General features: G+C 49.4%; 1 protein-coding gene and 1 pseudogene across 2 annotated transcripts in view; one reads left to right on the forward strand and one right to left on the reverse strand.

The window, feature by feature from the left end:
• Positions 1–11,240: 11,240 nt before the first annotated feature.
• Positions 11,241–21,186, forward strand: part of Atp9a (ATPase phospholipid transporting 9A) — a 141,381-nt gene continuing 131,435 nt past the window's right edge. The window contains exon 1 of one of the 2 annotated variants that reach the window (XM_021238923.2): positions 11,241–11,352. In XM_021238923.2, coding sequence (XP_021094582.1) covers positions 11,330–11,352 — 23 coding nt within the window. In that variant the 5' untranslated portion in view covers positions 11,241–11,329. Of the gene's footprint in view, positions 11,353–11,582; positions 11,855–21,186 lie in introns of those variants that run through there. The other variant, XM_004858042.4, reaches the window with a different exon arrangement.
• On the reverse strand, positions 16,465–16,665 carry LOC147822181 (U2 spliceosomal RNA; annotated as a pseudogene).

A 21,186-nucleotide genomic window follows, 5' to 3' on the forward strand; every position in this document is an offset into this window, starting at 1 on the left:
TTTTACTCCGTCCAGGCTTACTCTGTAGAGCGTTTCTCCCTCACTCTTCATTTTTACTTTTTCAAATAAACTTTGTCACCGTTAAAAAAAAATTACCAAAGTATTTTATCATCGGGATAAATGGGAGAGATACTGGTTTTTTTTGTTTGTTTGTTTTTGTGGGTTTTTTTCCAGTACTAACTAGGGATCAAACTCAGGATCTTATGCTTGCAAGGCAGGTGTAGTGCCACTGAGCTAAATCCCCAGCCCAAGAGGTTTCTCAAGTAGTTTGATGGAGCCCTGGTTGTTAAGGAGTCATAGTGGGCCACAGGCTACAGAGAGGACTAAGAGGGAAAGGCGTTGGGGCCAGTCAATGCACCAGAGATGTCTGGTGTGCAATTTGAGTTTCATGGGGACACTCCAGAACTCAACAGGTCTCTCTATAGGGCCCAGGAAGCACCAAGGGAAACACCTGCAGATCCTGCTGACATCATCCTCACCATTGGGCTGTATCCTTAAAACGAAACAATCTGAGAAAAAACAAAACCAAACACCTTATCTTCTATTGCAATACTCTTTGGACCCAGTATGAACTAGGAAATGGTGAGAGATGGGTACAGAATGGCAGATTACTTTACCATACTAATCTTCAGTTAGATCCTTCCTGCAAGGCAAAGAAAGTGGTTTGAAATCCCTTATGTTCAGGCTTGTATGGCTCTTTATCAGAAACCATCCCTCTAAGACCCAAGAGACATGGTACCACCGGGCATGATGGTGCACGCCTGCAATCCCAGCATTCAGGACACTGAGGCAGGAGGATCACCAGCCTGGACTTCATATTGAGACCCTGTCTCAAAAAACAAAAGGAGACATGGTACTTAAAGGGCTCCTGAAGAGGAGATGGGTGTCACTGATGAACCCATCCTCAGACCCCTACCTGTCCTTCAGGGGAATGTAGGTCTCCCCCACCTGTATAAGAAGAGAAACCACAAGTAACTCAGAAACCCCATCAGTGGCTAATTCCCAGAGAGACCCAGTGCTCCCCAGTCCCTCCTCACACTCCCCAGACAGCTCTTACCCCACAGGACACTCAGAGTGGAGTCCTCACTCTTCTGTCTCTCAGTTCTTCCTGCCCCTAAGAGTGGCCCAGGAGTAGAGGGCACCACTCGAGTCCAGGTTTCTTTTTCTGTGGCAGAGAGCCAGCAATTCAGAGAACATTTTGGCCAGTTTTCAGAATATCCTGGTAGGTTTGCAGATAGGTCTCCAACTTTGACCTCTGCTTTTGGCCCGTCATGGCAAGATGTCCAGTTTGTCTTGACCCATTCCTTTACCCTAGATGAGAAACACAGAATCCTAGATGAGGGTAGGAGATGTGCAGATAAACAGTACGCTGCAGAGAGAGAAGGGAATGGCCCTGGAGAGGTTATTGCCCCTCCAACAGAACCAAACTGGGACTGTAATACCAAGGAAGGACTAGGCACAAGGTCTAAAATGATGATTGCTCTTGTAATAGCAATAAAAAGATGCATTTTAAAATCTGTTGACTGGGCTGGGCATGGTGTAATCTCAACACTCAGAGGCTGAGGCAGGAGGATTGCTGTGAGTTCAAGGCCAGCCTGGGCTACATAGTGAGACCATGTCTCAGAAAACCAAACCAAACCCAAACAAAACAGAAATAACGTGTTAATTACAGAAAGCTGAGAGGTTGCACCAGGCAAAGAAGAAAATCCAGCTGTCTTTCATAGCCAATTAGTAGAACCTTTCCATAACTGTACAAACTTAGATCCATTTTCCTAGGAAGGACAGGCACTAATGGGTCAATCAGCCCCAGAGTTTCGGCACAAATTACAGAATCTTCAGATGGGCCCTCAGATCCCTATGACCCAGTTGTGGAACACAGTCTTTTCTGTGTTCAACAGTTGGGATCTAGAGAAGGCTGAAAAGGAGAATAAACCAGAAAAAAGGCAGGCCAGTTATTGCAATGGGCAGTGCTTTAAGCACACCCAAGTCATCCAAGGGAAAACCCAGAACCGATTAAGGAAAGAGTTCCTGTTCTAAATGCAAGGAAACTGGACTCTGGGCAACCAAGCCACTGCCTGGACCCTGCTCCATGTGTCAGGCAGCCGATGTGTCTGATTCATGCCACTGGAGGACTGACTGTCCGTCCCTACTCCAAGAGAGGGGCTAGGCCAACTGAAACCCTCCCCTCCCACTCTGATCAAAAGGATTAAAGGAACCCAGGGAAAACTGCAGTGCCATGGACATTGGCACGGACATTTCCATCCCTATGAGGGAACCTGGGTGACTCTGGACTGTGTGGGTAGGCAAATTCAGTTCCCTTTGAATACAAAGGTGGCCTACTCTGTTTTAACTTCCTTCTCTGGAAAACCTTCCTCTAGGCCTACAGCCATAATTGGGGTTGAGGGGAGCCCTAGTCAGAGCTTCTTTACTCCTGCTTTGACATGTCAGTTTGAAAGCCAGATGTTCAACCATGAGTTTTTAATTGTCCCATGTTGTCCTACTCCCTTGCTAGGAAGAGCTTTACTAGTAAAACTGGGGTTAGTTGTCCAATTCTGGCAAAGGCCAAAGCAGATTTTACTTGTTTAGACTACACTAGGCCTCCCTGACGTAATTAATCAGTAGGTGGATCTTGCTGCTTGTATGATGGAATCCATGGGAGGGCAAATTCAGCAATACCAGTAGTTATAAAACTGAAAAATCCAAGCCAATTTCCCAACCAAAAACAATATTCAATCAAAGAAGAAGCCCATACATGCTTCCATCCTCTGATAGACAGTTTTTTCAAACATGGTCTTCTGCAGCCTTGCCAGTCCCCTTGCAATACTCTCAATCTGGAGCTGGGTATGATGGCACACATCTAATCCCAGCACTTGGGAAGCTGAGGCAGGAGGATTGCCATGAGTTTGAGGCTAGCCTGGGCTACATAGTGAGTTCAAGTCCAGCCTGAACTACATGGCAAGACCCTGTCTCAAAAAATTAAAAACAAAAACCACCCCCCCCAACTCCCATTCTGCCTGTAATCAACCCTTCAGAAGACTATCAGATGTTACAAGACCCCTGTCTCATTAATGAAGCTGTAATCCCAATCCACCCTCTAGTGGCAGGTCCATGTACAACCCTATCATAAATTCCAGGAGACATAAATTGGTTCTCCATCTTGGACCTCAAAGATGCTTTCTTTTCTATTCCTCTTCATCTAGATCCCCAGTTTCTGTTTGCCTCTGAATGAGAAGATCCCATCTTAAAGGAAATATAACAGTATACTTGAGCAGTTTTCCCACAGGGTTTTAGAGATAGCCCCCACCTTTTTGATTGGGCACTGGGAAAGGACTTAAGTAACCTAGAGCACAAACAGGGGACCATCCTACAGTATGTAGGTGATATTCCAATCTGTAACCCAAGTTGGGAACTATCCAACCATAATACTATCCAGACTCTCAATTTTCTAGCTAAAAAAGGATGTAAAATTTCAAAGTAAAAGGCTAAGATATCCCTTCAGACAGTCCAGTACTTGGGATACATTCTTACACCCAGGGAATGACAACCAGATCTAGGCTATCTGTGATGTCAGGTCCCCTGCTACCAAACAGCTCCATCCCTTCTTGGGAATGGGTGGCTTCTCTTGAATCTGGATACCTAATTCTGTACTGACAAAGGCTTTATATGAGGCCATCAAAGGTCCTAAGTCTGAAACCCTAAAATGGACAAAAATGACTGACTGACTGCCTTATAAGAAATCCAACATGCCACTCAGACTCTGGCACTAGGAATACCTGACTTAAGAAAACTCTTCTTCCTCTACATATCAGAAAAGAGAAGAATTGCTATGGGTGTTTTGACTCAAAAGTTGGGATGGGAACCTGTCTAGTGGCATACTTTTCAAAAATGTTAGATTAAGTGGCTGCTGGGTGGCCAGCCTGCCTGAGGGTAGTAACAGCTACAGCTATGCTAACAGAAGAAGCCACAGAACTAAATTTATGACAAAAATGAGAAGTCCTGGCTCTTCATCAGGTCAGGGCTGTTCTTTTCTTTTCCACATTTTTTTTTTTTGTACTGGGGATCGAACTCGGGACCTTGGGCTTGTGAGGCAGGCGCCAGAACCACTGAGCTAAATTCCTGGCCAAGTCAGGGCTATTCTTGAGACAAAAGGTTACTTATGATTGACAGGGGAATGACTTACCGAGTACCAGGTCATGCTTCTATACATTTGTAGAAGACTTGCATAAAGACTTGCACTACTCTTAATCCTGCCCCACTGATCCCTCCAAGCTTATAGATTAGCCACTCTTGTGAACAGGTCATTTCCCAGTTAGGCAGGACATCAATGACCTGCCCCTCCAACACCCTGAGGAAGTGTGATTCATCTGATGGAAATACCTTTGCCCAAGAAGGACACTGAAATGCAGATTATGCAGCTGTCAGTTCACAACAGGTCATTGAGGCCAAACCCCTCCCCATAGAGACCTCCACTCAAAAAGCAGAGCTCATAGCCTTTACTCAGGCATCAGAATTAGGAAAAGGGAAAACATTAAATATTTAAACAAACTCCAAATATGCTTTTCTGTTGCTACATTTTCATGCATCAATCTGGAAAGAAAAGGGCTTGTTAACAATCATCTATAAAACACAAGCAAGAATTATACAACTCCTGGAGGCATATTGCTGTCATTCATTGTAAGGGACAGCAAAGGAACATGTGTAAAGTCTCCTTGGAAAATGAAAAGGCAGATAGACATGCAAAGGGACAGCCTTACAGTCCCTGAAGATCCTAGCCTTATTCTTGGTTACCAAAGAACCATTAAAACCACTCTATACCCCCAGGAAGATAATTGGGCCTTAGGACAAGTAGAAATTTAAAAAGTTTTGATGGTATTTGGGAAACAAACTGGTCCTTCCTTAAGGGACACAATGGAAAGCTATAAAAAACCTTCATGTTCTTTCCATATAGGAAGAGATGCTACATGGGAAATGGTCACTTGAATTTTCACAGGACCAGGACTAGCAGTGAGCACCCAACAGGTTAGCAAAGCTTGCCCATTCCATGGCTACAATAACCCTGGCAAGCCCAAACTACCTCCTTTGTTAAAACCGGTACAGAGGTGCAGGACATACCCTGGAGAGGCCTGGCAATTGGACTTTTCTCATATGCCACCATATAGGGGATTTAAACAGATATTGGTCCTAATTGACACATTTACAGATTGGATGGAGGTCTTCCCTGCCCATTCAGAAAAGGCCAGGGAAGTAGTTAAGGTGCTCCTCAAAGAAATCATTCCCTGGTTGGCCCCACCCCAATCCCTTCAGAGTGATAATGGGTCTTCCTTTAACTCTCAAATCACTCAGGCAGTGGCAAAGGCTTTAGAAATAAAGCATCGTCTCCATTCTGGATGGAGACTTCAGTCCTCTGGAAAGGTTAAGAAGCCAGCCAGACCCAAAAGCAAACTGGCAAAACTTTGCCAAGAGACTTCTAAGTCTTGGCTCTGATTACTGACAGTAACCCTCTCATGAAGATTCCAAACACCCCCAAAAGTGGGCTAAATATGAGTCCATATGAGATGCTATATGGAGGGCTTTTCTATCTTTGGATATGGGAGTGGACCCAGAGGCCATAAGATTCTTACAGTATTTTATTAAACTGGATCAAGTACAACAGTCTATCCAATCATGTGGAAACAAAATCCTGCCAGCTCCTGGCCCAGGGAGACTGCCTGGTGTCTGCCCTGGAGACCAAGAGTTCATTAAAACTTGGAAAGAGGGCCAAGGATTTAGCTCAGTGGCACCACGCCTGCCAGGCAAGCATGAGATCCTGAGTTCAATCCCTGGCACCAAAAACAAAACAAAACAAAAATCAAAAAACAACGCCCCCCCCCCCAAACAAACAGGGCTGGGGATTTAGCTCAGTGGTTCTGCCACCTGTCTCGCAAGCACAAGGTCCTGAGTTTGATCCCAGTACCAAAAACCAAACCAAACCAAACAAAAACAAAAACAAAACAAAACTTGGAAAGAAAGGACTCCTACAGACATATTAAAACCAAAATAGAAGGGCCGGGCCCCCTTTCAGTGATCCTTGCCACACCCACTGCAGTAAAGGTGGCAGATAGTTGGATTCACATTTCTAGGATAAAGCCAGCCCCAACTGAACTGTCTGAGGGAAAGGACCACCCCAAAGAAGAAAACTATTCCTGTGAACCTCTGGAAGATCTGATGCCCCTCTTCAAAACCCAAGACTCCAGTATTGCTCCAGGTGCAGAGTGGAGTCACTAATGACCCTGATCCACCATGGCTTAAATGGTCTCCTGTATTGGGACTCCCACTTTTAAATGGATCCATAATGTGTATGACCTGGGTGAAGCTATGACTTTCAGGGTCCTGTTAGTTTATCTAATATACTGCTCCACAGGAAGCATAGAAATAAAACTCCTTGGAAAACTTCTCATGGAAAAATAATGTGCCTAATTGCTAGATCTGTCATAGTCTGTCTTTGTAGACTGACCAGGAAATAATCTGACCCGTTCCTTCCGATATTTGGCTTCTAACTCCGCAAGCTAATAGTAAAATTTGTCTATGTCTTAATGTAAGGCATTAAAATCTGCCTTCAGTTGATGATCCAGGCTACAGATCATGCGTCCCCTGACATTCACTGAGCTTGCTCCCATTGAGCAGGTAACTCAACAATTCTCGACACGGAGGTGCTTTCCAGCCCAGCCTTTGAGCCCCAATATCCTGAGTTGGCTGGCCCCTTTCAGCAGAAAACAACTATATGGAGAGAAAGCCCTCCACTCTTTGGGCATTCCATAAAGAATTATGGGCATCCTGTCTGGGGGCGGGGGGGATGAGACAGGCGATTAGGGCTGGGCCAAAACTAGTCAAGCAAATGGACATCATCTGTCAGAGTCATGAGACCCAGGGACACTCACAGAGCACAGGATCCAGGATGACTCTGCAGTTCTGGATCATGGTACGTGGGACCAATCAGGAAAGTGCCATTTTCAATTACTCATTTATATCTGGTGTGAAACCAAGTCTTCCATAAGACAATAAATAGGAAAGTAGAACAATTTAAATCTGGTGCCAGGACAAGTGAGTTTTTTGTTGTTGTTGTTGTTTTGTTTTGTTTTTTGGTACCGGGGATCGAACTTGTGACCTTGTGCTTTCGAGGGAGGCGCCAGAACCACTGAGCTAAATCCCTGGCCCAAGTGAGTTTTTGATAGGAAAACCATCCCAATGCCTTGTTTGGACAAGGGAGAAGCCAAGCTAGGAATTCCCAATCCAAAAGCCCCCTTATCCTTGTGGAAAATATGAGTCTATTCCCCCACCTACCCTCACTCTGCAAAGCGTACTCCTTTTCCATTGTCAATAAGTTGTACATCTCTGTCACCTTCCCCATGTGTCCTGTCCGATTCTTTGTTCAGGACACCAAGAACCTAGAAAGAATTCCCCTGGGGACCAAAAAGCCGGTAACATCCTGGACTAGTTGTCCTCAGAGCCTGATTCTAGTTCAGTTAGAAGGAAGGGGGCTGGGTTACTCCCTTCCCTTTGTAACTGGGAATGCCACACCATTCTAAAGATCATCCATGCTTCCATGATCCTAAAACAGGGAAGTTGTGTGAGCCACTTCCCTTCTCTCATTCAACCATAAATAAACCAAACACCACCCTAATGATTACCGAGGCTTAAATTAGGAGGTCAAGTGCTGACATCAGAGAGAAACAGTGGGAGGCACCTTGGATCAGTGGTGTCTGACCCTATAAATACCAGAAGCCTGAGTTAACAGTCCCTTTTTCCCTTCACCCTCTTTTTCTCTTCTCCCTGTTCCTGCTACCTTCTCATGATCTTCAATAAATGTAGCTACTTACTACATACCATGAGGTGCACACTTGGCAATTCTTTCTTTGTCATACACAAGAACCTGGACTATTTTTGGCCTACTCAACTGTTAACAATTGCACTTCATTTTCTGACGTTACAAAGACCATAGAAGAGGAAGAAGAAACTCCAGTAGAATGTCAGGTCATTAATCTTTGAAATTCTACAGGCCAGTGAAGTCTTGTTTATATCTTTTCTTCTTCTTTTTCTTCATGTAGTGCTAGGGATTGAAGTGAGGGCCTCGCTCATGCTAGGTAAGTGCTCTTCCACTGAGCTACATGTCAGCCCCCTATTTTTTTTTTTTTTTACGGTACCAGGGATTGAACTCAGGACCTTGTGCTTGCAGGCCACTGAGCTAAGTCCCAGCCCCCAGTTGTTTTTTAAAAATAGGAGAGAGCTGGAGTCAGGTATGGTGATGTACACCTGTGATCCTACACTCAGGAGGCTGAGACAGGAGGAGCAAAAGTTCAAGGCCAACATGGGCTACATAGCAGTTTGAAGGCCAGCCTCAACTGTATAGTGAGACTGTCTCAAAAAAATAAATAAATGAAAATAAAAATTAAAAAAAAAAACTAGAGGGGGATAGGTAGAAACTTAGTGTTGCCAGTGTTTTAAATTTATCAAGTAAGGATGATTAACAACAGAACAACAAACATCTCTTTGTCTCATTATTCATGTGGCTTTTTTTTTTTCTTTTCTGTATCAGGAACTGAACCAAGGGCCTTTGCACTGAGCTACATCCCCAGCCCTTTTTATTTTTTGAGACAGGGTCTTGTCAAGTTGCTGTTTTGCCCTGACTGGGCTCAAATTTGAAATCTCCTGTCTCAGCCTCCCAGACTGCTTTGATTATAGCATATGTCACCACACCTGGCTCACATGGCATTTTTTCCTCCTAAAATGTTTACTTGTTTTCTGTTTCCCCTGTAGAAATATTTTAAAGAGGGTAAATCATAACTCTTACCAACATAAAATGATCACATGAAGGATTTACAACTGATTCAAAAGAGCTGCAAAATCACAGGTACTAAGGAATGTTGAATTCACAAGGAGCGACAAAACAGGGTCAATATCTACAGCGTAAATAATTGTATCACAGAGGAAAAATTCATTTGCATTTCTATGAACAAGAATTCTTTCCATTACTCTCAATTTCCTATAACTGATATAGTTGCAAAAGAGCTCAAAGCTAAGGAAAGAACAGGTCACCTTGAACAGTGTGCTGGAGAAGTCATCCACTCATCTCTCAAGGTCTTTTACAGCCTTCACACAGATGTCCTGTGGAGGGATAGGGGATTGTCTCTGCCCTGTTATTTCCAGGACCTGAAGCCGACTGAAATAAATGATTAGATCTTCTGTTGATTTTCCCCCAAATGTCAGGGTTTTTTTTGTATTTACATCACTTTTTTCCATTAAGTTTATTGGTATATTTTAGGTATACATTATGATCCCATTCATCATTGGGAATTTGTACCTGTACATGATACATCTTGAGTCTTGTTTTTCCTCATTCTCCTTCCTTCCCTTCCACCCCTCCAACCCTCCTTATTTACAAAAACTTTGTTTCCGTTTTTTCTTTTTCTCATATTTTTTCCTTCCCTTCTTTCCTTTTCCCCACTCCCTACTTTCCCTTCCCTTTTGAACCTTTCCTTCCCATTTTTGTAATAGCTAAATCTTGGAAACAATCCAAATGCCATCAACTGGAGATTGGATAAAGAAAATGTTTTTTAAAAAAATACAAAATGGAGTACTATTTAGCCATAAATAATGATAAACTAGAGGGATTTATAGCTAAATGGATGCACATTGAGGCCATACATTTAAGTGAAATAAATAGGACACACATGTGTAAATACCAAATAGTTTCTCTGGTGTGAGAACCTGCAAGAGTAAACGAGGACCAAAATGTATAATAAATAATATAAAATAGGAAGATGTTGGGGTTTTTTGAGACGAGGTCTTGCTGTGTAGTTCAGATTGGCCTTGGACTCACAATGTAGCCCCATTTTACAAATGAGGAAACTGAGGCCCTGCAGAGTTTGTAACTTGCCTGGAGTTCCACGGCTGGGAGGTGGTGGAAGTGACCCAGGATCCCAGAAGAAGGAAACACTTTTTTTTTTTTTTTCCCTGAGACAGGGTCTCACTACGTAGTTAAGGCCTTGAACTCACTGAGGCTCAGGCTGGTCTCAAACTTGTTGCGATCCTGTGGTTTCAGCCTCCTGAGTGCTAAGACTATAGCGCTGTATCTGGATGAGCTACTCTTGTTACTGCACGCTGTAGAAAACAAGGCGCACTCTGACATGAGGGGCCACAGATGGCTCCACAAGGACCAGAGGGAGCTGAAAGATATTGGGAATCAGGAAGTTCGTGCCTGGAAGTGTTAGGGTAACCAAGTTTCAGTTGCCACAGGAGGCCATCATTCTCGATGTAGGAGGAGACAGAATCGGGGCAAACCAGGCCTGTTGGCGGAAGAATGGTATTTCCTCTCCAAAGGTACAATGTAGCAACTTGTAGCAAACATGCTTTCTTTCTTGAGGAACCTCTCTGAGACATGTCACCCTTGTTAGCTGAGATCCTCCAAACTCTTCTTTCCTCTGCTCAGGTGCTCTAAATACAGGGGTTTGGGAGGCTCCACCCCATACCTAGGTAAACATATTCAAAGGCACCCCACACCCAACATGAAATATCACTAGGTGCCGCTACTTAGAGGGTTGCTTTAGTTGCAGTTTTGGGGGTGTTACATTTTGAGGCTTAATTACACATTGATCTTTAATTTCCTTCCCACTCTTTTTTTCTTTCCGCTCAAAACTGTCAGGGTTCTGGAAGGGTCGTGGGTCCCAGACGCTGGGAGAACGTGAGTGTAGATGGGGAAGGTGTCAGGTGTGTGAGTCTGTGACTCACAGACAGACTGCACGTGACTGTATGACTAGGGACTGTGTGGGGGGCGGATGTGCAGGGCCAGAAAGGTGGTGGGGGAGTGGTGTGAGCCTGGACTCCCGGCACTCGGGAGGCCGAGGCAGAAGGGTCCTCCTGAGTTTGAGGCCACCCTGAGCTACATAGCGAGTTTCAAGGCCAGCCTGGACTACACAGCGAAGAACAACGAAAACCAAAACCAAACAAACAAAAATGGGGGGGGCTCCGAGTGTGAGGGATGTGTGCACGAGTGAAGGAGGAGGGGGTGTGATTGTGAATTCCAGGAATCCAGCAGAGGTAGGTGTGGATGGTGCAAGACAGTGGGTGAGTCGGAAAAGCCGAGCGAGCTAAGCTGCCTGCCTCTGCGACTGGGAGTCCGGCGGTCACGCGTGCGTGAGGTGCACAGCGTGTGGGCGAGGGACGCCAAGGCGTGGGCGGGGGCAGCTGAGCAGGTTGAGCGCGTGTGACTGCGGCTATGTTGGCGGGGATGAGCGTGACACGGTGCGCGTGCTTGTAGAGCTTGTTGAATGTGAGCACCGGGGAAAGAGGATGAATGCGTGACGGGTGTGCGGAAAGGTGCGCGCGCGCGCGCGAGGGCGAAGGTGGGAGGCTGTGCACGCGCGTGCGATTGCGGGGCGCTGGCGGTGCGGCGGCGGCAGGGCGCGCGCGCGCACGGCGGGGCGTGGGCGTGTGGCCGGGCGGGCGCGCGTGGGGGCGCGCGGCGCGGGCCGGGGACAGTGCGGCGGCGGCTGTGAGGACACCGGCCGGCCGCCCCCCGTGGCAGGCGCGGCGCGGAGCAAGCGGGCGCGGAGCTCGGGTCCATGGTGCGCCCGTGTCCCTCCGTGGGGCCGCGCGGGCGGCTCCGCGCGTGGCCCGGCGCTCGCGACCTCGCCCCTTCGCTGCGGGCCCGGCCCGCCCGCTGTCGCCGCCTCCTCCCCCGGGGCGGTGCGGAGGCCGGGCCGGGCGGCGGCGCGGGGGGTGCGGCGGCCAAGGCGGGCGGCGCCGGCGACATGACGGACAACATCCCGCTGCAGCCGGTGCGCCAGAAGCAGCGCATGGACAGCAGGCCGCGCGCCGGGTGAGTGGGCCCGGCCGCGCCCGCCTTTGTCCGCCGCCCGGAGCCGGGGCCGGAGCAGCAGCCGGGCCGCGCGGCCGGGGTGGGGTGGGCTCGGCCCGCGGGTCCGGCCTGGGTCCCTCCCTGCCCATCCTCGGGAGCAGCCCGGGACGCGGCCCGCGCGGCGTGGGGGCCAGCGGAGCCTGTGGCAGCGGTGCTGTCCGCGATCCCGTGTCGTCGTCACCCGCCGGGGCAGTCGCGCTCGAGTGGGGGAGGGGCCCCCGCCGGCCCTCGGTCCCGGCCCCGGAAGCCCGGCCGGACCCCAGCGGGCCGCTGCAGGACGGCGGAGGGGCTCCCGCAGGCGGGTGGTGACCGACCCCGTCCCTCCCGGATTCGAGGAAGGGGCCCTGCGGGCAGGCCTGGCCACCTGCCATGCCTTTCCTGGGCGCGGAGGGTGGGTCTCCCTCTCCTGGGGAGAGGCTGCCGCGTTGCGCCTCACGGACCCCTGGGGGAGGCGGCCGCGGGAGGCTGTGGCGGCGCTCGAAACGCACCTCCTTGGGGTGAGGGTGGCGCGGGGGGGGGGTGAGAATGCGGACGCCCGGGCTCGCCCGGACCTGCCAATCAGGGCTCGTCGGGCGGGGCCCGGAGCTGTGCTTGTCTCTGCCGCGCAGGTGAGGGCGGTGCCCGTGGAAGGCCGGGTCGGCGCCGGGCGGGGGTGGGGGCGGGACCTGACCTGACCTGACCCAGATCCCGCTCTCCGGGCCGAACGCCCCGGCAATCCCGCGCTCCTCCTGCGCGTGCCCCTTCGTTTTGTTCCTGGGTGGTTTCGGGTGCCGGGAGACGGACTCGTGCTGAGTCTCAGGGGCCACGGCTCCCGGGGGCTGTGTCCGGACAGTGCCGGTGCGTGGTCCGCCCGCGGGTAGGACTCGGGTGGGGCGGTGAGGTCCGAGTCTGGGTCCGCTCGTTGCATTCGTGCGGGTGATGGTGTGCGAATCCGGCTGGAACACGACCTGCCGGACAGGTACATCGGAATCACCCGGGAACGAGCTCGCCCCATCCCTGCCTCGCTCTGGACCTTAGAAATGAGAATCTGGGGTGGGACCCGCGTGTATGTGCGCTTAGCCTTCTCTGCCCACGGATGCAGCCAACTTCGGAGGAAAACACAGGGGAAAACCGCTTCTGTGCTGACCGCGCAGCTGTTTTTTCTTGCGGTCGCTCCCCACAACACAGTGTACCGACGCCGTGCAAGGCGTGCAGGTCGTAGTAAGTGTTACGAGACGTCCAGGGAGGATAAAGTGGGGAGGGCGACCAGGGTCCTGTGCGGTTACTATGCTGTTAAGACGTAAATGTCCTCAGATTCTGCTATCAAGGAGGTCCTGGAACCAGGCACCTGGATACTGAGGACGACTTTATGTGTTTTTTAAGTTCCCCTGATGATTTTATTTATTTGCGGTACTGGGAATTGAACCCAGGGCCTTTCATTGAGCTACATCCTCAGCCCTTTTGATTTTTTATTTTGAGACAGGGTCTCGCTGAGTTGCCAAGGCGGGACGTGAATTTAGGGTCCTCCTGCCTCAGCTTCCCGAGTGCTGGGATGACAGGTGTGCACCCCCACGCCACTCCCAGAAATCTACTCTGTTAATATAGAGGCCCAGAGGAAGTAGTGCTAATAATTATTTATTTTTAAAAAATGAAGTTTCGGATTGGGATGGGAGGCAGAACATACCTCTAACACACCTTTAAAGTTTGCTGGTGTTGAAACGGATTTATTTTCTAGACAGTGATAGGAACTCAGAGTCACATCAAGCCAGCATGTGCCAGGCATTTGTGTATTTGTCCTTGTGTCTTCTACATTTTGGAGAGTAGCACCGGCAGCGTGGAGACCCTTAAGATGGAAAGGCTTCCAGAGCTGTGTGTGACTGCTGTGGTGGGCGGGAGAGGGATGAGCTAGAGGAAGAGACCAGGGCAGATGGGTCAGGCTCTCCTCCGAGCCCCAGAGATGAGCCGCCCTAGGTTGATCCCTGCAAAAGTCATTTGAACCTTCGGGGTTAATTTCTCCATTTCAAAAGGAAACTAAAATTCAGCAATGTTAAATAATTTGTGCAGGGTCTAGAGATCCTCAGTGAAAGGAGGTCGATGTAAATAAACCCTACTACCATTTTCACCTAATGGTTCTGGGCAGTAAAGCTGCAGGATGATTGGGGGCTTTTGGTAAATAGCCAAAAAATAAAAAATGCAAAAAGGTGCCACACGCCCCAGGGGGCAGAGTGACATTTGCGGGCTAGAGGTTGTAGCCTGTTTGTTGGAGAATTTCTGGAGCTCTGAAGTTCTTTTCTTCCTCGAGGAGGACATCATCTTGATGTCCAGAAGACTCAGGTGGGAGGCTAGGAAACAAGGCCTTGTTGCTGGAAACCATTTTATGACTTCGTATCCGTTGCCTCTGGTTGAATGGAGTTGCCTTCTGTGAAACGCCAGGGGCTGGTCGTTAGGAACCTGGACTCTGGGTTCCAGGTGGCGGGTTCAAGCCCAGGCTCCGCCACTTACCAGCTATGTGGCCTTGTGAGAACAGAACTGCTCTTCTTTCTCTGGGTCTAGTTTTTCATCTGCAAAGTGGGAATAACAGTAATGTATCTACCTCTTGGGGCTGTTTTGAGACAAGCCATGTGAAGTTTAGAACATGAAGCGCCCCTTAGCCTTAGGTGTTTACTTGGGTTAATAGCAATACTCAGGGGTTTGTGTGAGGTTTACTGTGAGTGAGCAAGGATGATTTGATGTATTTGTACCTAGGAGACGGGAGGTTTTGGGTAGGAACTGGCTTGAGAAAGAACTATTTACATATTCCACCACAGTTTTTTTTTTTAAGCCGGCTTTATTGAGGTATGTTCTACATAACAAAATATATTACTATGAGTATAGTTCATTGATTTTCTTTTCAAGTAACTTTACGAGCTGGGTGTGGTGGCAGATACCTGTAATCCCAGCACTGGGGAGGCTGAGGCAAGAGGATCAGGTGAGTTCAAGGCCAGGCTGAACTACATAGTGAGACCCTGTCTCAAAAAAACCAAAACAACAATAAAGTAACTATACAGAGTTGTGCGGCCATCACACCAGTCCAGTTTTGTTGTTTGTGGTGCTGAAGATCAATCACAGGGCCTCAGACGTGATACCCCTGAGCTGTACCCCCAGCCCCACAGTCCGGAGTCAGGACGTTTGACCGCCCAAAGTCCCTTCCTGCTCGTTTGCAGTTAATCCAAGGCAACCACTGATCTGCTTTTCTACTTCTGTAAGTCTGCCTTTCCTGGAACTACATATAAATGGAGCCATGCTTCATGGTGTGTGTGTCTTTCATTTAGCACAATTCCTTTAAAAAATTTTTCCTGGTACCAGGGATCGAACTCAGGACCTTGCACTTGTGAGGCAGGTGTGGCACTGCTGAGGTAAATCCCTGCCCCTTAGCACAATCCCTTTTTATTGTTGGGTAGGATCCCTTTGTGTGGATGGCCCACGTTTGATTTCCCCCTCACGGTGGTGGCTGTGTGGATGGAGCCCCGCTTTGGGCTACTGTAGAGATCACTGCTAAGCCCTCAGGGCCTCGTGTGTGCTCCTTCTGCTTGTCTCCTGAGGCCGATTGTGACCCACATGTCAGTCCCTCCTGTGTCCTCCAAGCCTTGCTGTCCTCTCTGAGCATTCAGCATTGCTGTTGCTCACAGTTTGGGCCTGGGTCTCCTCCCCTGCTCTGCTCGTCTGCCCCCTCGGCCTGCACAGCCACCTCCCTGGAGGAACCAAATCTCTGTGCTCTCATGACGCCGCCTCCCCACCTGGCCAAAAGCAGACTCCTCCTGCCCCAGCCAGCAGCCTGGTCTCCTCTCCTTGGTGATTCCCAGCTCAGAGAAGAGGTCGCCTACCCTTTCCCAAGGCCTCTGAGGCACTCCTTTGGGACTGCCACTTGTCCTCCTCACCTGTGCTGTGGCCGTCGTGAGGTCTGCATGAAGATGTCCTGCTTCAGACCCTCCTGTGTCTCCTCCTATCGGGCTCCCTTGTGACGCAGGCCCTTTGCACATGCCGTTCAGATGCTGTGCCTGGCATGTTCTTCTCTGCCTTCTTCCCGTTGGCTTCCGTCAACCCCGCGTGGGTTCCCCTGTGAGAGCTTCCCCTGCTTTTGCTGACTAGAGACCAGATCCTCCTCGGGGATCCCCTGCCTGGGGACATCACAGGGCCCTGGTTGCATCTCCGTTCCAATCCACAGGAGCTGGTGTGGAGGGCAAAGGCTGCCTGGAGCCAGTGTCTATGTCAGAATGGGGTCCTTCCAGGGGCCAGAGGCAGAAGCCTGTTGCTCATGCTGACCCTGTCTCCCCGGTTCACTGGTTGGGGAAATCAAGTCCACAGGTCCTAACCTGTGTGTGTGTGTGGGAGGGCACAGCAGGAGAAGGGGCGGCAGGCGAGATGTCCCTGGGTCCCCTTAGTGTGCCTTGTCCTGGTTCCCTCCACGGAGGGAAGTCAGTTCAGAGGGTGTGAGGTGACTTTATGTTTAACATGGAGTATAAAACCTGTCTTCTAATGAAGGCTCTTTGGTAGAGGTATGCTCTGTGTTGTTTAATGGGGCCAGTCAGGCAGGATCGGAGAAAGCCGGGTGTGGTGGTCATGCCTGTGATCCCAGCACTCTGGGAGGGCCGAGGCAGGAGGGTCACAAGTTTGGGCCCAGCCCCAGCAACTTAGCAAGACCCTGTCTCAAAATAAATAAAAAAGTTTGGGATGTAGCTTAGTGGGAAGGCCCTGCATTCAATCCCCAGTACTAGATACTACCCTTGATCTTAGCCAAAAGGCCGAGAAGCGATGGTCCCCAGTACTAGAGGGGACCAAAAGAAGAAAAAGGGAACAGAGGAGAGACTCAGGAAAAGGAAATGGGTCTTGTTCCATACTCACAGGTGCTGAGACAGGCGGCATGCATGCTAGGCCAGGTGTGAATGACACCAGGGTGCTCAGGAGACAGGAGCCTGCCCTCCCTGGAGTTGGCAGGATGAAGGCCCAGCGGAGTGACAGTGCAGGACTGACTGCTCCATCAATCCCATCAGGCCCTGGGCTTCCCAGACAGTTGCCTGCCGCCCGGTGCCTGGCTCGGGATCCTGGGTCAGACTGAGGAGGTCCTGACCTGGATTGTTCAGCTTGCAGTCAAACTCTGCTCCCCGCTGGGCCCTGTCACCTTGAAGAACTAACCAGTTCCCCAGCCAGAATGGTTTTAGGTGAGAACATCAGGATAGAGAGGAAATTACAAATTATTTACAATACAATTCATGCAAGGAATCTTACAGAGATATATTAATAAAGATGTAAGAAGTCAAACATTAATAGAAAAGAATCAAATAGTAAGGAATTCAGATTCTTCCAGAGGTTATAGCTTATGTGGTGGGGGGGGGGCGGAATCACAGCCCCAAACCTGGCCACATCCTTGTCACCTGGGAAGTTACCCTTACATAGCAAAGGGACCTTGCAGTTGTGATGGTTGGTGACCTGGAGATGGGGTGTTCATCCTGGACAGTCCCGTGTAGTCCCAGGACCCCGACGGGAGATTTCGAGGTAGGAGAGGGGATGGCAGAGCCCGAGAGACTGGAAGGTGCTGTGCTGCTGGCGGGAGGATGGCAGAGGGGCCTCCGGTCAGGGGCCTGGGCCCTCTGAGCTGGGGAAGGCGGGGACCCCTGCAGGAGCACAGCCTGCCCACATCCTTTTGATCCAGTTTGAATTTCTAACCTCCAGGAGTGTAAGAGGTTGTATTTGCACTACTGTAAGCCGCTTAGTAGTAGGGTTTTGTTTAGTTTTAACAGCAGCAAGGGGAAGCCAGAGAGACCAGGGCCATACTGATGATCCTGGTGACAGATCCTTGCACTAGGCTTCCCTTCCTGTGGGGGTGGTCGGGGTGGAGACCAGAAGCCCCTGGCTGGGCGGATGCCTCAGAGGCATGTGAAGCCTCGGCCGACCTTGTGCTGGAGAGCCCAGAACTTCAGTGGTCACCTTGTGTGACTCCTTACCTGACCACGGAGAAGACAAATGTTCACTTAGACCTGCTGCATTTTGGCTCTGAGCCAGTAGCTTCTCGTTCTGCGGCACAGTGGCCCTTTGATGTTGGCTTTTTCTTTTTCAGTTCTTGTTTTACTAATAAGGAAATGGAGGCATCTAGTCCAGGCCCAGAGTGGCAGAAACTAATTGGAAGCCAGGCCAGGCCCACTGGGCGGGGTTTCCTTCCTGAGCGGCCTTTGAGCAGCTCTGTTTTCCAGCACAGGCTGGCTGTCCTGTTTGTTTTCCCACCAGTAACAATGAGTTTTTGTTTGCTTGTGTGTTTGTCTTGCTAGGTGCCTGCACAATAGAGGATTTGGGGGTGACACTTTTTACCCCCGTTTCTCTTTTTTGCAGTGCTAGGAGTGGAACCCAAGGCCTTGCCAGGCAGATGGTCTGCCACAAGTTATGGCCCTAGCCCTTGATGCTTTTTAATCCCCAGGATGGGCTGGCTTTGTTGCCCTGTGGTGGAGCATTTGGATCCGAGAGTTAGAGCACCTCAGGCCAATGTACCAGTTTTACTGTTCTAGTATAGGTTGTCCCTTATCTGAAATGCTTAGGACTGGAAGTGTGTGAGATTTACGATTTTTTAGATTGGGGGATATTTGCATGTATATAATAAGATATCTTGGGGATAGGACCTAAGTCTATACCCAAAATTTATGTTCCGTGTATACCTAATACATATAACTCAAAGGTAATTTTGTACAATTTTTTTTTACTTTATTTGAATGGAATCTTGTTGTGTTCCCAAGGCTGGCTTCAAACTCCTGAGCTCAAACAATCCTCCTTCCTCAGCCTCCCAAGGAGCTAGGACTACAGGTGCAAGCCACGCCAGTATTTTAAATAAATTTGTGCATGAAACAAATCTTTATGGTGTAGAATTTTGCATGTGAGTTGTCATGTCAGTGCTCAAAAGTTTCAGATTTTGGAGCACTTTGGATTTTTGGATTAGAGATGCTCACTCTGCATTTGTATACTCCAGTCCGCTGTGCCTCAGTTTCCTTTTCTGTAAAATGGAGGCAAGGCAGGAGTATCTTCGATGTTGGGCATGACCGTCTGGAATAGCAGATGAGTGCGTAGAGTGAAGCTCAGAAGAATCTTTATGTGCAGGGTAGGACTGGACCTGAAGCGGGCTGAGCTCTTTCCCAGGCAGGAGTGGCTTCTCTTCTTCCGGAACATGCAGGCTCCAGTTGAGCTAGGGCTCTGGCTGGGACTAACTCCACTGCAGCCTCCTGCAGCCACACACAGGCTCCTCAAGTCCCAGAGCCCCGAGTGACAGGTGCAGCAGGCCTGGGCCCCCTGTAGCTGTCCTCCATGCTGTGACAGGTCCAGGGCCGGCAGACATGAGGGTCTCGTGGTTCCTGGAAACCAAGAAAAATAGTGTCCGCCTTGGGAGTTCTTCACCAGATAGGTCGGTTCAAGATAGGAGCTGCCCTGTAGCCCAAGCTGGCCTTGAACTCGAAATCTTCCTCCTGCCTGGGTTCCCGGAGTGCTGGGATTACAGGTGTTCGTCGCTGCAGCTGGCAGGTCTGTTAGTTTAAAGCCCGGATTTTTTTTCTTTTTTCTTTTTATTTTTGCAGCCGTGGGGGTCAAACTCAGGGCCTTGTGTGTGCTGTCCCACTGAGCTACTCCCCAAAGCCCTGCACTTTTTATTGGAGCTGTCGCTTGTAATTTTTGGTATGAAAATACTTTTTCTCAGGAGGATGTGATGGTGCATGCCTGTACTCCCAGCACTCAGGAGGAGGCTGAGACAGGAGGATTTTGAGTGCGAGGCCAGCCTGGGCTGCACAGTGAGACTGTCTCAAAAAACAAACAACAACAGTAAAATTGCTGTTTTTCTTTGACATGGTGGGGCAGTGTTGGGTATGATTTTTGTTTTTGTTTATTTTTGGTACTGGGGATCGAACTTGGGACCTTGTGCTTGCACCAAAGGTGCCGGAACCACTGAGCTAAATCCCCGGCCCTGGGTATGATTTTTATTATCCACCACAGTTACATTTTGCGCAGTTACATTTTGTTACATTTTAAGGTCCCGAGAACCCTGAATTATTGAGTACTGACCGTGGCTTCCTGGGGAAACACAGGCATTGGCTTTCACAAGACTCTGGTCATATTTTTGTCAACTGATCAATACAGAACTTTGTTGTGTATTTCTGTTCAAAGACCCTGTGGTGGCTTGACTACTGGTCACCTTGGAACAACCAGCTGAACTGAGTCAGCATGGTTGGACGTGGAAGGCCCACCTGGGGATTGTTGCCAATGGCATAAAAAGAGAACAGGAGGGGAAGATGGGGGCTGTTGCTTTTCTAGGAGAAGCTTGTTCTCGTGGGAGGAGGAGCTCGGGGCCTCCCTGCGTCCGCTGGGAATGGCAGCTGTTCTCAGGGCAGCTCTGGTCTTCACCTTGAGCGTTGCTTCCAGGCTTCAGTGCAGATCCCTCAGCCTGCTGGCACAGACCCTTCAGCCCGCTGCACAGGCTTTCTGCCTTCCACCACTGGCCTTTGGGCCTTCGGGTGCAGATCCTTGATGTGGACTTGCCTTAGACGTTGCTGTGGGCTCTAGGCCTTCAGCTGGACTTAGGCGGAACATTGCTGTGGGATCCAGGTCCTTGGCTGGATTCTTTGGGTCTCTAGTATGCAGCTAATCTCTTGCACTCCTCTGGATTTTACTTTTTGGGTGAATACTATAAAATAATCCTATAAATTATGTGTCTTGTATTAAATTTATTCCCTAGCAAAACCCTGCCTACAACAGACCCCATGTGTAATATAGGCCATGGCTTCATTATCATTGAACTCAAAGTTTCCCTAACATGTTTTCTGTGTAAGGTGACATTCCAGCCTCATTGGGCTTGGGAGCACCAGCTGCTGGTAAGCACCATACTTAGGGACCATTGTTGTTTTTCCTCTTGACACCTGGGAGCTACCACTGAGCCACACCCCAGCCCTATTTATTTATTCATTCATGTATTTATTTATTTATTTATATTTATTTTGAGATAGGATCTCGCTATGTTAGTTTAGGCTGGCCTTGAACTCACTGTGTAGCCCAGGCTGGCCTCAAACTCTCAGTGATCCTCCTGCCTCAGCCTCCCGAGTGCTGGGATTACAGCTGTGCACCACCATCCTGGGCCAAGAGAAGATGCAGAGATGACAAAAACACAGCACAAAAGGACTCTTGTGTACAGTGAGAGCAGCAGCAGGAAGGTGGGATGCACTGTGTTCAGCTGCAGGGGGGATGCTGGTGTCTGGGGCCACTCAAGTTCCTGCCACTGAGCTGGTGTCTGTGCAGGACTGTGACTGAGTTCC

Source organism: Heterocephalus glaber, unplaced genomic scaffold, assembly GCF_053883595.1.
Source record: "Heterocephalus glaber isolate CG9 unplaced genomic scaffold, H.glaber_assembly_v1.0 deba00001673, whole genome shotgun sequence".
NCBI classification, from domain to species: Eukaryota; Metazoa; Chordata; class Mammalia; order Rodentia; family Bathyergidae; genus Heterocephalus; species Heterocephalus glaber.